The 15,900-nt window shown below is 40.1% G+C and overlaps 1 protein-coding gene across 4 annotated transcripts in view; it reads left to right on the top strand.

Annotated features, from left to right (window-relative positions):
- The window catches only part of ap3b1a (adaptor related protein complex 3 subunit beta 1a), a 308,383-nt gene that overhangs the window by 126,566 nt on the left and 165,917 nt on the right, over positions 1 to 15,900 (top strand). For all 4 annotated transcript variants that reach the window (XR_007247173.2, XM_048527277.2, XM_048527276.2 and 1 more), the window contains exons 8-9: positions 9,595 to 9,750; positions 14,934 to 15,031. Coding sequence is in view for 3 of the 4 variants with exons in the window: in XM_048527277.2 (XP_048383234.1) it covers positions 9,595 to 9,750; positions 14,934 to 15,031 (254 nt within the window). In the remaining variant the exon portion in view is untranslated. The remainder of the gene's footprint in view (positions 1 to 9,594; positions 9,751 to 14,933; positions 15,032 to 15,900) is intronic.

Here is a 15,900-nt window from a genome sequence, read left to right as displayed (position 1 = left end):
CATTTATATTTTAAGAAGGTTTTTGATAAAGTCTCCCACAAGGCTGGCTGGAAAGATTAAATCACAAATGTACTGGCATGGGTACAGTAAACAACAGACAAATAACTGTGGATGCTGGAAATCTGAAACAAAATCAAAGTGCTGGAGAAGCTGAGCAGGTCTGACAGCATCAGTGGAAAGAAAGCAGAGCTGATGTTTTAGGTTCAGTGATCCTTCAAAACTGGATTTAAAATGATTCTCCTATCTCTTCAGAAGCTGCCAGACCTGCTGAGTTTCTCCAGAAACTTTTATTTTTTTCATATGGTTACAGGATTGACTAACAGAAAACAGTAGATAAATTGTGCATACTAATGTTGGCAGGCTGTGACTGGGCTATTGCAGGGAGTGCTTGGGCTTCAGCTATTCACAGAATGGATCAATGATCTGGAGGTGGAGATCAAATGAAATATTTCCAGACCTGAAAATGATACATTGCTAAGTGGGAATGTGTGTTGAGAGGATGTAAAACTGTTTCAGGAGGATTTGGATATGTTTAGTTAATTGGCAAGAATATGGCATATGACATTACGTATGAGGCAATGCAAGGTTAACCCTCTCTGGTAGGAGAAACAGTGCGAAGAAAATATAGGTGTACAAAGGGATTTGGAAGTTGTTGTCGTTAAGTCACTGAAGGCTAACAGAAGATTAATCATGAGGATTTGCAACAGGAGTCTTTCCTTCATTGTTTTGCAGCTTAGTGAGACAGAGCCTGGAGTATTGTATGAGTTATTATCCCCTTATCGCGGGAATAGTATTATAGATCAGAAATGATGCAATGAAAGGAGTGTAGCAAAAGTTCACTAGATTTGGTTGCAGGATGTTGGGGCTTCTAATAAAGAGACTGCAAATTGGGCCTGTATTTTCTATTATATTGCAGAATGAGAGGTGTTCTCATTGAAATTTAGAAAAAGCTTTTGGGGATTAATTTGACAGGGTAAACTATTTCTCCTGGTTGGGGAGTATAGAATCACAGCCACCTTCTAAAATAAGGGGGGCATCCTTGGGCCTGAGATGAGGATTTTTTAAACTTAAATTGTTGAGATCCTTTTGGAATGTCTTAACTTGCACTATGAAAGCCTCATCTTTGAAAATGAAAACATCAGCTGTGTATAGGGTCATTGGGAAGGAATGAGTAAAAGGTATTGAAATGTTGGACTGGCCAGACTCGATGAGCAAAATAGGCTACTCGTGTTCCTGTTTATAAAATATCTGACTAATTCTTCAGCCATTACATAGTTTTCCATTATTAATTCTGAAAACTCACTTTCAGTAAGACCAGCACTCACTCGGTTGACTTCTTGAAATAGTTTTGAAACTCTGGATATCTGTTTTTATATTTCTGGCGAGCTTTCTCTCATACTGTTGTTTTACTCTCACTATGGTGTTGGTCATTTTTGCTGTTTTCATAGTCATCCCATTTTCTGACCTGCCATCTGCCTTTGCACAATGACATGCTTTTTGTTCTATTAAGTTGGATACATTTCTAGTTAACCAAGAATGATGGGTCAATCATTTGGTGTTTTTTTTCTTACTCGTTGAAATGTATTTATCTCTTCAAATGTATATATTACCTTAAATGTCTATACCTCTGTTAACCTATCCTTTCTAATTTAACTTTAAAATTCACTTTAGGCAGCTTTGCTTTCATACCATCATAATTGTCCTGATTTAAATTTTAAAACTAGTTTCAAGCCTACTGTTTTTCACGAACTGAATGAAAATTGTCATCTTCTGGTCGCTTCTACCTTGGGTTGCCTTGATTATGAGATCATTAATCCTATCACAGTGTAGAATCTCAGGTCCAAAACATCGACCAAAACAGGTCCAATAAAGCATGTCTGCTTAGCTCTGAACATCATCTAAGCAGCTATCTCAAAAATCTGTGACCACCTCATCTAGGCTGCCTTTGCCTATCTGACCATTGCCATCTATATGTACATTAATCCCTCAAATTAGTATTACTGTGTATTTCTGGCAAGGTCTTATTTGTTTCTTTGTGCTGTATTGTGTGGATGCTTTGAGAGGCTTGTGCACCACTCCCACTTTACTATTTAGCATTTTTCATTCCCAACCAAACTGTTTCTGCATCTTAGTTTTCTGACCTTAGGTTATCCCTTTCTAAAGCATTGATACCATTGTTAACTTAGAGCTACAGCTCCCATCTTTTTGTGGTTTTTTATTCATTCCAAAATGCTCTGTTGTCTTAAATTCAGGTTCTAATTTATTGTCATCTTTCAGCCATTTCTCTGTAATGACTACAAAGTTGTCTGTAGTCATTTTCCTTTGAGTTTTGTTTTTTATTTTGCATGCTATATCCTTTTTGATAGAGCCTCTGCTCTTTGACTAAAATTTTACTATTTGTAAATTCGCGTGTTATCTGCTGGTTGACTGTTAGATTTGTGTTCTCTAACTACTTGATATGACCTGTTTCTTGTTTCTCACACTACCTTTATGTTGAGTTTTAGCTCGACTTTGATTTACCAGATGTTACCAAATTTGATAACCTGCCCTAACGATTTAAATTAAAGTTGCCTGGACTTAAATAGTTGTGCTATTGGCAAGAGTGCTACTGTCAGATAATCTGGTTTATATGATGCTAATTAAAGAATAAATATTGGTCAGATATGGGGGCCAGCTCTGCTGCTCTTCTTTAGGACTATCATGGGATCTTTTTTGTCTAGGCCTTTAGGGTATTGGTTGAACATTGTCATTGCTGACACTTCTGTATCTTTTTGGATACTGCAGTGCATAATTTGTGCTATGACATATTGTAAATTTAGCATGCTTGGTAGGATTGGCTGATTTGAATTAATGGTGCCTAACACTTTGAACAACTGAAGTTCTACTTGTCTCGACTGCATCTGTTGTATATTAATTGAATATAGATTCATTTTAATCATTAATTCTGAAGAATGAAGTAGTTCAAGTGTCAGTTGGGGAACTTTGAGGACAGTCTATATATTGCCTAATTATTAGTGTATAACATATCTTGTAAATAACAGAATTTCACAATTTTGACCATGAAAGGGAACGCCCCTTGGCTTATCGTGTCTGCACTGGCCCTCCTAATAAGCAATGCACTAAGTGCCATTCTGTGGTCATCTCCCTGTAATCCTACATGTAGTGTTTTTCATATGTCAGTCGAGTTCCATCTCAAATGCTTCACTTGAACCTGCCTCCATTGTACACTCAGGCAATGCATTCCAGATCTTAACGACTCACTGGACAATGAAGTATTTCCAGCTCCATCACGATAGATAGGCCATTCTAGTGCTGTCTGCTGCTTTGAGTTAATCGTGGAAGATCCTGCCCCAATTCGCCTGTAGATAATGAGGATTAATTATACTCATCAATTATCCTGGAGCTTTTTATAGGATTTTAATGTAAGTTTACTCATTCTTGATGTAAATTTAAGAGAATTTTCTTTTTTCCCTCATTTTTGACCTTTTTCCAATACTACAGCATTGTTTAGAGATGCTAGATTTTGTTAAAGGAATGCAACATTGGCTTGATGGAGTAAAATGTAAATCCAGTGACTTGCAAAAACAAACTGCTTTGTCATGTATCAGAGATAGTGGGAACTGCAGATGCTGGAGAATCCAAAATAATAAAATGTGAGGCTGGATGACCCCAGCAGGCCAAGCAGTATCTCAGGAGCACAAAAGCTGACGTTTCGGGCCTAGACCCTTCATCAGAGAGGGGGATAGGGTGAGGGTTCTGGAATAAATAGGGAGAGAGGGAGAGGCGGACCGAAGATGGAGAGAAAAGAAGATAGGTGGAGAGAGTATAGGTGGGGAGTTAGGGAGGGGATAGGTCAGTCCAGGGAAGACGGACAGGTCAAGGAGGTGGAATGAGGTTAGTAGGTAGATGGGGGTGTGGCTTGGGGTGGGAGGAAGGGATGGGTGAGAGGAAGAACAGGTTAGGGAGGCAGAGACAGGTTGGACTGGTTTTGGGATGCAGTGGGTGGAGGGGAAGAGCTGGGCTGGTTGTGTGGTGCAGTGGGGGGAGGGGACGAACTGGGCTGGTTTAGGGATGCGGTGGGGGATGGGGAGACTTTGAAACTGGTGAAGTCCACATTGATGCAGTGTTGTGGACTTCACCAGTTTCAAAATCTCCCCTCCCCCCACCGCATCCGTAAACCAGCCCAATTCGTCCCCTCCCCCCACTGCACCACACAACCAGCCCAGCTCTTCCCCTCCACCCACTGCATCCCAAAACCAGTCCAATCTGTGTCTGCCTCCCAAACCTGTTCGTCCTCTCGCCCATCCCTTCCTCCCACCCCTAGCCGCACCCCCATCTACCTACTAACCTCATCCCACCTCCTTGACCTGTTCGTCTTCCCTGGACTGACCTATCCCCTCCCTACCTCCCCACCTATACTCTCTCCACCTATCTTCTTTTCTCTCCATCTTCGGTCCGCCTCCCCCTCTCTCCCTATTTATTCCAGAACCCTCACCCCATCCCCCTCTCTGATGAAGGGTCTAGGCCCGAAACATCAGCTTTTGTGCTCCTGAGATGCTGCTTGGCCTGCTGTGTTCATCCAGCCTCACATTTTATTATATTGCTTTGTCATGTTCCTTGTCTTATTGCATGTGTTTTTTTTTTATGAAGTGCTCATCCAGAAGCTGGTTAAATGTTGTGAGAATACTTGGCTCAGCCACATTCTCAGGCAGTGTGTTCGATATTTCTGCCACTCTCTCTAGGTGGAAAAAATGTGTTTCTGCCAATACCCTCTAAACCACTTACTCCACTTTAAGCTTGTTGTCTCATCTTTGACACATTTTCCATGTGGAAAGATTCTCTCAATCTACTCTATCTCTGCCTCTCATACCTTAAGCAGATCCTCCTCAACCCATTCCAATGAAGACAAACACAGCCAGTCCAATCTCCTCTCATAACTGAGATTCTTCATCTTGGGCAACATCCTGGTGAATCTCCTCGAAACCCTCTCCAGGGCAATCCCGTCTCTCTGATAGGATGGTGACCAGAACTGCACAAATATTCCATCTGTGGCCAACCAATACTTTATTAAAGTTGCAATAAGATCTCCCTGCTCCGAATTTCTACACCCCAGTATATATGTCGTCTTATAACCCTATTTACCTGTGCTGACACCTTCAAGGACCTATGGACTTGTACACAAAGGTCCCTTTGTCCTCAGTACTCCCTAGTTAGTATTCATTGTAAATCTATACCTGATGAGACCTCCCAAAGTGCATCACTTCACACTTATCAGGATTAAATTCCATCTGCCTGTGTTTTGTCCAAAACTTTACACAATACAGTGTGCAGCCTCACAATGGCTTGTGCAATGGTAATATATTATGCCTATTATGCAGCAGAGCTGACTATGATGGCACAAGCTTAGTGGTTTCCCCAAAGAACCCACACCCATACCGCCTGCCCATGCCTAGCCTTGAGATTGCCCAATACTTTTCTGTGTACGTAACCCTTGTAGTGTGATCAGCTTGATAGACGTATTGCCCACAATGTCATTAACATCATGTGTGCTCCATAGAAAGTCCATCTGCAACTCCAACCACACTGGCCACTCGAGCTGCAGCTCAACATCTTTCTATGATATTGAAATGCTGCAATCATTGGATCTTCCATCTTTCACGATATTGCCAAATTTGCAAAGGCAGATTTTAATAAGATCAGATTTGTCTTGGCCACAGTGAATTGGGAACAGATACTTTTGGGTAATTCTGTTGGAGCAGTGGGTTGCATTTAGGAAGGGAGTAGGGAGAGTACAGAGCCAACATCTTTGAATGAATGAAGATGAAGGGTTTGACCAACAAATCCAGCAAACCTTATCAAGGCTTACAGGGATTGGATAAAGAGAACAAAGGGTTAGGCTAGATGCCAAGGGGTCTTAAAAGCAGAAACCTTAGGATACAGAATGTGCAAGTGGAGACTTAAGGTAATTAGGGGAACAGAAAGGGGGTGTAAAAGAATAATAGGTAAAATCAAGGAAAATCCAAAGTTACGTTACAAGTTCATTAAGTATACAAAACTAACTAGGAAAGGGTAGTGGCACATTAAGGACTACAGTGGTAATTTGTCTGTAGACTTGGAAGATTTAGGTCGGATGAGGGTTATAGGTAACTTTTTTAAATGTTCACTGGTGAGGTGGGTTTAGAAATTGGAGATAAAGTCTGTGAAACAGTTCAAGAAATTCATAGGGAGCAATTTGAGTGTTCTGGCAGGCTTAAAAGTAGATAAATCTCCAAGGCAGGATGAAATGCAAGGGAGGAAATAATAGGGGCGTTAGCAATAATTTTCAGTTCTTCTGTGGTCACAAGAGAGGTGCCAGAGCACTGAAGAAAAGCCAGTGTTATTGTTATTATTAACAAGGGAGTAAAGGATAAACCAGGAAACCGTGGGCTAGTTAGTCTCACCTCGGTGCTGGGTAAGCTTTTGGAAGTGATTCTGAGGGACAAAATTAATCTGCATGTAGAAAGGCAGGAATTAATCTGGAGTAGTTGGCGTGGTTTTGTTAAAGGATGGTCATGTCTGACCAATTTGGATTTTTTGAAGAAGTGGTGAGGCGTTTAAATGAAGGCTGTGTATTTGCTGTGGTCGATTTGGATTTGAGCAAGGCTTGTGAGAACGTCTTCTGTGAGAGACTGATTGGCCCTTATCTGTGGAATCTAAGGAAGTTTGGCTGAGTGGCAGGAATCTGAGTATGATGGTCAAGGGGTGATTTTTGTGACTGGGAGCCTGTGCGCAGTGGGATTATGCAGGAATCTGTATTGGGATCGTTGCTGTTTGTAGTACATATAAATAATTTAGACTTGAATGTAGGAAGATTGATGAGTATATTCACAGATGTTTCAAAAATTCATGGGGTAATGTGGAAAATACCCTTAGATCACAGAAGGGTATAGACAGGCTGATCAGTAGCAAATGTAATTCAATCTGGATAACTGTGAGGTGGTGCACTTCAGCAGGAAAAATAAAGTGAGGCAATGTATGATGAATGGTAAGACCCTTGGAAATACTAAAGATCAGAGGGACCTTGCTTCTTGTACACCAATGTGGTATACCTGCCTTTATTAGCCAGAACAGAGTTTAAGAGCAGGGAGGGTATGGAACTGCAAAAAAATATTGGTTCAGTCAGAATAGAGCATTGTGTGTAGTTGATGCAGTAGTTGTAATAGCGCTGGAGAAAATGCAGAGGAGGTTTACCAAAGATTTAATCTTGGCTGCACGGTTTTACTGAAACAGGTAGAAGCTTTAAGGCACAACTTGCAGATGAATCAAGAAGTTGGACTTCTTGTTCAAACCATAGACTTCAAGACTGGTCCACGGATACCGTGTTGGAAGTAGGTTTTGGCTGGATGTTTTTCAACCAGCAGGAACATGATGGGCAAAATGATCTGTGATGGGAATGCTCTCTTTGAGAACCAGTCAGGGCAATGGCTTCTTTAGTGAGTAATCACCTTGTGGATGCTGAACAGGCATAAATCGGGAATCAGATGGAATACTTCCCACTTGCCTGGATTAATCTAGGAACGCTTGAAATTCAATAATCGTCCAGGGCAGAGCAACCTACTTGGTGACACCTTTATTTTCAATGTTAAGTTTTCATTCTCTCCATCTTAAAAGATGCATAACACCATTTCTCCAAAGCTGTTTCACGTAAGCTTCCAAAGTCTTCCAAACCTGCAAACTCTAGCACCAGGAATGGCATGGAAGCACAACTACCTGCAGGCTCCCCTCCCGGTGCCTTATGATCCTGACTCCATCTTTCCTTCTGCATCCCTAGGTTGAACCCATGGAACCTCCTATGTCATGGTATTTAGAAATGATTTCTTCACATGGATTGCTGCAATCCGAGAATGCCCCCTCTGTCCCCCTACCATTTCTTCCTCAAGGGCAATTAGATATGAGCAGTAAATACTAGTCTTGTCAGTAACACCAGTGTGCCATGAACATCTTTTTCCAAACAAGTTAGTTTTTTCCTGTTTGCTCTTCACATAAGAAAAATCGTGAAAAGTAAAATCCTAAGATGCAAGTAATTAAACTGTTTCAAAAGTTGGTGTAGTGCTAATTCTGTGGCCATATTCGCTGCAGCGTTTTTATAAATAGCATTTAGTGCAGCAATTTGGTCAATTTAAGGATGTGACCTCAATTGTGAAAAGGTTAAAATTTTCCTGTGAAAATATAATCCTCTACTCTAGATGGACTGCTAATTTCAGATCCCTGATTTTGGTGTCCATTTTGCTTTGGTGCAATGTTAAACCATCTTCACACAGCTGCTTCTCACCAGTGAAAGGATTGTAGAGCTGGAAAATTAAGATGTACGAATGTTATGCTGAATGTTAAATTGTGATATGGAAGAATTGTTCATGGTTTGTATATTTCTCTCGCTGAAGATCTTTTTTACAAAGAAAATACTAATAGCTAAGCTCAAGAATTTCATCAGTAAGTTAATGTTTCCACAATTCACATCTTGCCACTAATTGAACGTTATTTACTTCTGTATGCAGCCATAAAGTGCAGCTTCTTGTTGAGTGGCTTTGCTCGGTGGAGTTGATGGCATGTTGTCATCTGTGGGCAGCTAATGCACTTAACAGCACTGTCACAGCCTGTTGTTGTGAAAATAGGGTAATTTTAGGTTCTGGGCTATATGGAGCTCTTGATGGGACTGATTTAGGCCTGCTTTTTTTCACTTAGTGGGAGTCAATTTATTTATTGTGCTGTTGACAAAAAGGCAATTGGTTCAGTGACTTGAGTGCTTTTTTGAAAAAAATGCTTCAGATGAGTGTGTTTTAGTATTCACCTGTACCTCAAACTGTGCATTGTCCACTGTATTTCTGAAGGAGTAATTGAGTTGAAACTTGCCTGACTATTGACAAAACAGGAAAAAAACATACTGTTAGAAGCATTTTTAAAACGCATTTGATGTCCATAAAGAAAGCCAAAATTATTGGATGCTCTGGATTTCATGCTTGCTTTCATACAATGGGGAAAAGTTCCCACTCATTACAAATGTTGAAGATATAGTCAAGAAATTCTGAAGTATTTTAACTATGAAGTGAATTATGAGTATAACCTAAAGCATTTAATTGTACAGGTGAGACAGTTTTTGGTGTGGACTATAATCTGTTTTATTGAAAGAAAATCCAAATGTTGAAACATGGGAATGAAAATGCTATCCAGTTATGCACAAGTAATTTCTTTCCTGGTATCTATTTTAGATAGGGGTGTGTACACTGGTCATTAGAATTAGACCACAGAAGTTTTCAACACAAACTCTCCAGCCATTGTGTGCCAACTTTGGGTAAAACATGAGTTTGTCTGGCAGAGACAATCCATTCTGCATACAGGTCCAGAAAAATAGAGCCTTTCCACTTTTACAGTTGCTATAACACTAGTTCAATATGCATTACAAAGCAACGACAGTGCTCTAATACAAGCAGCAAATTATATTTTTTCTTGGTTTTGATTGCTGCAATTTCCAATCAGGTTGGAGATATTGAAGGGCCTATAAAACTTATAATAATCTTAAGATTTGTTTCATTTACAGTGCACAATTTCTGTTTTCAGGAGGCAATGCTCGATGAGAAGAATGAAGCATTCTACAATTCTGATGAAGACCAGAATAAAAATGGTGTTGCTGCTAAAAAACCATACATAATGGACCCAGATCATCGACTGCTGCTCCGGAACACCAGGCCATTACTACAGAGTAGGAATGCTGCTGTATGCATCACAATGTCTTGATTATCTTAATTGTTATAATCAGTAATTCCATGTAATTCCTGATAGAAGGGAAAATAGCACAGGCAATGATATGTTCTTTCCAGCCAGATTGCCTCTAGATGATATCCAGTGGCTTCATATCACTGCTTCATTTGATAAACCAGTGGAGAAAGCGTGATTACGTTAGTATTGCTATTGCATGTGGATCTAGACAGAACCATGGACACTATTTGCTGTTCTTATTAACAGCTTGCACCTCCTCTGATTTGACTAAGCAGGTTGGCATATAGTCAGTTCTAAATAATAATTAAAATGAGTCTGTCATGAGACCTGATTTTTTTTGTTTAAATAATTGGTTGCAGTACATGCATCACGTCTTGTCCAAAAGGTTTCTCAGAAACAATATTATTTTCAGAATGATGCTGTTAAACTGCAGAAATTGCCAGATTTCGAACACTGTCCTGATGTGATGTGAACATGAGTTGTTTTGTGAATTTTAGATGTTTGCTTTTGGCCTGCTGAAAGAGCATGATACTTAATGAAGTGTGGCTTTGTATTGAAAGAAAAGCTATTGGAAAACAATGGCTGAACTGCTTTGGTCATTTAGAAGAGAAGATGGATGACTAACTTACAAGACTCCCTTCCCCCTCCCCATTTCTGGAAAGGGTCCCAATCCGAAACGTCGACTTTCCTGCACCTCGGCTGTCCGGCCTGCTGTGTTCCTCCAGCTCCACACTGTTGTCTCTGACTCCAACGTCCGCAGTTCTTGCTATTTCAAAGACAATTAATCTTGTTTCTTCCGCACACATTGCCGTGCTTTGTTCAAAACACCGTTGGTGAAATGTTTACTATTAAAATTTATTAGGTAAGACTAAGCTGCATAACACTGCATCCTTGGATGGTTGCACATGTGACCAGAAACCATCTTTCCACATTTCTAAAAATGACATTCAAAAACATGTTATTTTGTCTTTGATTCAATTTGTGGCTATTGCTGTGCCAGTTTTAAGACTTTGTAAATGGATGAAAGATAAATCTGCATTCTGTTCATTGAATTTTGTTTTTGCTTCTAAGGATTAAACTTGGGCATGGTTAATTGCACTAACTTTAGTTTATAATCCAAATGCTCATTAAAATGGTGGCATTTTTAAGAGGAACTAGTCTTTTCACTATCCTGTAATACTTTAGCAATGCCATCAAAATCAGGTTAATTTGTACAATTTATGCTTGACAATTTTAATGTAGCAAAGTGTTTCACGGAGAAGCAGAGATAAAAAAAATTGATATTTGACTGAAGGAGAGAAAATAGTCAACAAGTCAATTATCGTTTAAGTGATTGTCAAGGATGAGAGGGTTAGAGGAGTTTAGATAGGAAGTTGGAGGGTGTGGGGTGGGGGAATTTAAACTGAGGGAGTCGATGGAAACTAAAGTTGAAGAGAGTCGTAGCGATTCATAGATCTGGAAGATGTTAGTCTATTTGGGTTTTAAGATGATGTGGAAATGTTAATACAATGAGTTAAAATGTTGGGCTGTATGAGCCTGTGTTTTAATAAGTAAGAGAGGTGATGGTTCAGCCAGACAGTGCAAAGGGCTGCAGCAGTAAGGTTTTGCATAAGCAGAAATTCATGTAGAATGGACCAAAGAAGGGTGAGCAAGAAAGATTTCTTAAGATACGAAATGTGACAAAAGCTTGGATAAGGTTTCAACTGAGGTACAAATTAGGACAAAAGCAATAAACTGTTCTTTCTCACTAATTACAAAAACTCATTGTCTGCCTATACAGCTACCTGAAATGTCATTCTAAAGCTGCTCTTTAACGCATATCTTTTTTTTCCCCCCATGTTATTCTTCTCAGTAACTTGTACATTTGGCTCAATCTGTATAAGTAGACTGGTTGCTTTGAGTGCTGCATCTTTGGTGTGATTACCTTCCATTCCATGACCACCACTTGTCTGGTTGTCTGACATCCCAGTAGTTGGCAAGGTAGTTTTCTTCAGTTTAGTTTTGGCTAGAAGGGAGTCAGCCTTCTGGGTCCCTGCAAAAAGCCCAATACTCTTATCCATAATTCTGTTGTCTGTTGCTTTCCAGGTTGAACCCAATGCTGCAGAGTCTTTGTGTACATAATCATTCTAAGCTGTGCTTCGTTTTGTCCACTTATGCAACATTTCCTTTCACCTTGATTTTGCTGCTACTGAGAGTCTCACCTGCACTTTTGTCATCGTCCTATATGAACTCTGGACTTCTCAAAAACATAAACACAGGAAATAGGTGCAGGAATAGGCCATTTGGCCCTTCAAACCTGCCTTGCCATTCAATATTATTGTGGCTGGTTGTCCAACTCTATCCTATCCCAGCTTTCCCCCAGTACCCTTTGTTCCCTCCAGCCTGAGGAATTTTTTATAATGCCATCTTTTAATATTTTGGGTTTCATGGCTGTCTGTGACGGAGATTCTATAGGCTTACCACTCTCTCTGGCTGAAGAAATTTCTCCTCACCTTAGTCCTATATGACTGACCCCATATTCGACTGCACCCATCACTGCCTGCACGCTTACTTTCAGCGACTGGTGTACAAGGACAGCCAGGTCTCATTGCAGCTACCCCTTTTCAAATATATCTACATTCAGACAATAATCTGTTTTCCTGTTTTTGCTACCAAAGTGAATATGCTCGCTTTTATCCGCGTTAAATTTCATCAGCCAGGCATTTGCCCACTCAATTTTTTGAAATCATACTTGAACATCTTGCAGCTTCCTCACAGGTCACCCTCCCACCCAGCTTTGTGTCATCTGCAAACTTGGAAATATTACATTTACATTTATGTTTTGAACAGTTGGTGTCAGGGCACTGATAGCAAGGTACTGTAGCTAGCTACTGCCTGTCATTCAGAAAAAGAACTGTTTATTCCACCTCTGCTTCCTATCTGCCAACCAGTTATCTATCCATGTCAGTACCGTACCCCCAGCTTCATGCACTCGAATTATTACATGGGATCTTATCAAAAGCCTTCTGCAAGCCCATGAATTGCATCCACTAGCTTCTCCTTTATCAGTGCTTCTGGTTACATCCCCAAATTTCTGTGAATTTGACCAGCGTGGTTTCCCTTTCATTTTTTCTTGCTGACTGTCTGCCTCATCATGCTGTTGTTTTTCAAATCTTGTGTTACTAAATCTTTTTGTTATGAACACCAACATTTTCCCCTGTACTGATGTCAGGCTCACTATTCTGTAATTCTCCGTTTTGGTCTACCTCCTTTTCTTTTAAACATTTGTTACATTAGCTACCTTCCATAGAAACACAGAAGATAGGAGCAGAAGTAGGTCATTGAGCCTGCTGCAGCATTAAGGTTTGATCGTGCTTGATCATTGAGCTCAGTACCTTTTTTAATCCTACCACCCATGCCCTCGCCCACACCCCTGGCCACAAAAAAAATTCCTGATCCCTTGAGATCTAAGAGTTATATCAACCTCTCTTTAAAAACGCAATGGTTTGGCTTCTCTGTGGCAGTGAATTTCACAGGCTCACTGCTCGCTGGGTGTAGAAATTTCAAAAGAATTTATCGACCTATTCTATTTTGTAATTCTGTTTTCTATCACGTGGCCCATAACCTTGTGTGCATTGGCAATGCAAGTGCACATCGAACACTTTTTAAATGTTAGGGTATTTGCTTATATAACGGTTAGAGACAGTGAGTTTGATATTCCCATCACCTTCCAGATGAACAACTACTACTCGGCATCTCCAATAAATCTCCCAACCTTTAACTTAAATCTGTATCCCTGTGGTTATTGGTCCCTCTACCAAGTTGGAAAAAATCCTTCTGGTCTATCCTATCTATGCCCATCCATAATCCAGTCTCTTCTGCTCCAAGGAAAACAACTCCAATCTGAGCAGTCTTCCTCATAACTGGAACTCTCCAGCCCAGGCCACATCCTCAAACCTCCTCTGAGCCATCTTCAGTGCAATTGCATCCCTCCAACAAAACGGATTCCAGAACTGCGCACAATATTTTTGCGATGCCCTAACCAGCATTTATTATACAGTTCCAGCATAATCATTGGCCTTAAATCCCATCAGTTTCCCCAACACCATTTCCCACTAATACTAATTTTTAGTTCCTCCCTTATGCTTGCCTGTGTAATTCCCAACATCTTTAGCTCATTATTTGTCATATTCTGGGAATACAGCCAAAGCGTGTATTTAACTGGTCTGCCATCTTTGATTCTCGTTATGAAGTTGTTTTTGACTGAGTCCTACACTTGTCTTCATTAATTTTTTATTTCTTAATGTACCCCTATAGACCTTTTATAATCAGTTTATGTGCTCCCCACAAACTTGCTCTCATACTGTTTCCCCTGTCATAATCAATTCCTTACTCTCCTTTGTACAAATCTAAACTCCTCCCAATTCTCTCAACTACTTTCTTCATTGGCCAATTTATATGCCCACCCTTGGATTTGTTACTATCTCTAATTTCCCTTGTTACGTGATATGATCACACTAATGGCCAAACTAGGGGCCTCCATCCTATACAAAACATAAATCCCACCCCGCCATGGGAGCAATGTCCTCCAAGCCAAATTGGTCTCTTTCACTGCCACCACCACCACATTCCCACACCTCTTGCCTTCAGACAACTTCAACATTGCTTTGATTCAAAATCCTTGACCTCTGTTACAAATGATCGGATCATCTTCATTGTAGGTGATCACCATAGCTGGTTTTCATGCTTTATCATAAGTCATTTCAAGAACGTAGAGGTAATGTTACTGGACTAGAATCCCAGGCTAATATTCTGAACAGTTGTTGAAATTGGAATTTAACTTTTTTTTTGAAACAACTGTAGTTTAATTAGCTTGATAGTGACTGTGTAACCACTGCTGATTGTGTTAAAAACCCATTTGGTTCACGATTGCCCTATGGGGAAAGAAATCTAGCATCTTTGCGTGGTCTGGCCTGCATATATATGCAGACCCACAATAATGTGGTCGACTTGTAACTGCCCTCTGGCCAATTAGGAATAGGCAATAAATTTTGGACTAGCTAGTGACACCCACATTTCAACTAAAAATAATTAATGCCATGCCACAACAGGCAAATACCTTCCTCAACAAATAAGGCGGTGTGCATTTTAAAGTTCTTGATGTTTAATAATTGGGTTATCAAGTTCTTCATTTTTTTCAGGTGGTAATGGGTGTTGCTCAGCTTTATTGGCACCTTGCACCAAAGTCCGAGGCTAACATTGTTGCAAAGTCATTGGTTCGGTTGCTTCGAAGCCACAGGTCAGTTTTTTAAGTCTGTTTTCAGAAGTACTGTACTTCAGTTTCAAAAGTTTCATTTGAAACTAAAAGACCAAAGTTGATGACCCAATTCATTGTAAAAGGAGATTGATTTTAATGCTTAACTAAACACAGCTTTCAAGATTTGTAATTTTGGTTCAAGTGTTGACTGTAGCCCTGGTCAAGTGACTCGTGTCGTCTATTTACAATTGCACAGGTGAGGTTTCACACATTGGGAAGTTTCTCAGCTCAGTGCTGCAGAAAGAGAACTGGAATTGACTGTAGTTTCTTAAGACGGTAGGATTTTTTGATAGATCTGATGAAGTTTCTCTGCTGTTCAGGGACTTGATTTAGAAATGCCCATTTGGAGAAATTGGGACAAGGAGATTAGAACAAGATCATATTAGATTATAAATTCTCCAGTATTAGTTGAGTAGCATTGGGGTTGGAGATTGGTATAAATGAGCACACTTACTTGAGCCCTTGAGCAATCCTTTGAAAGGAGCTGACCCTTGGATGTCAGCTGGGACTACCCAGATCCTTAAAATCCACTTCTGTTAATGCACATCTCACATTCCGAGGATTATCATTGATTTGAAACTTAACTGTGCTAGCCCTATATACAAGGACCGCAAGAGGCCAGTCATGGGTTGGAAACTCTGTAGCAAGGAACTCACCCCTCGACTTTTTGCAAGGCAAAGTTAGGAGGGATGGAAAGTTGTCCGTTTATTTGGATGAGCTCACTCCACTAATACGCAGAAGCTTGAAACTGTCTACGAAAAAGTAGCTTGTTTGGTCAACATTTGTTGACAAACTTAACTTTTTTTCATTCCTTCTACACTTGAACAAACAATCGTAGTTATGTACACCAT

The sequence above is a fragment of the Stegostoma tigrinum genome, chromosome 3, assembly GCF_030684315.1.
Source record: "Stegostoma tigrinum isolate sSteTig4 chromosome 3, sSteTig4.hap1, whole genome shotgun sequence".
NCBI lineage: Eukaryota > Metazoa > Chordata > Chondrichthyes > Orectolobiformes > Stegostomatidae > Stegostoma > Stegostoma tigrinum.
The sequence above is the reverse complement of the archived record's forward strand: the minus strand, read 5'-3'. Positions and strand labels throughout refer to the sequence as shown.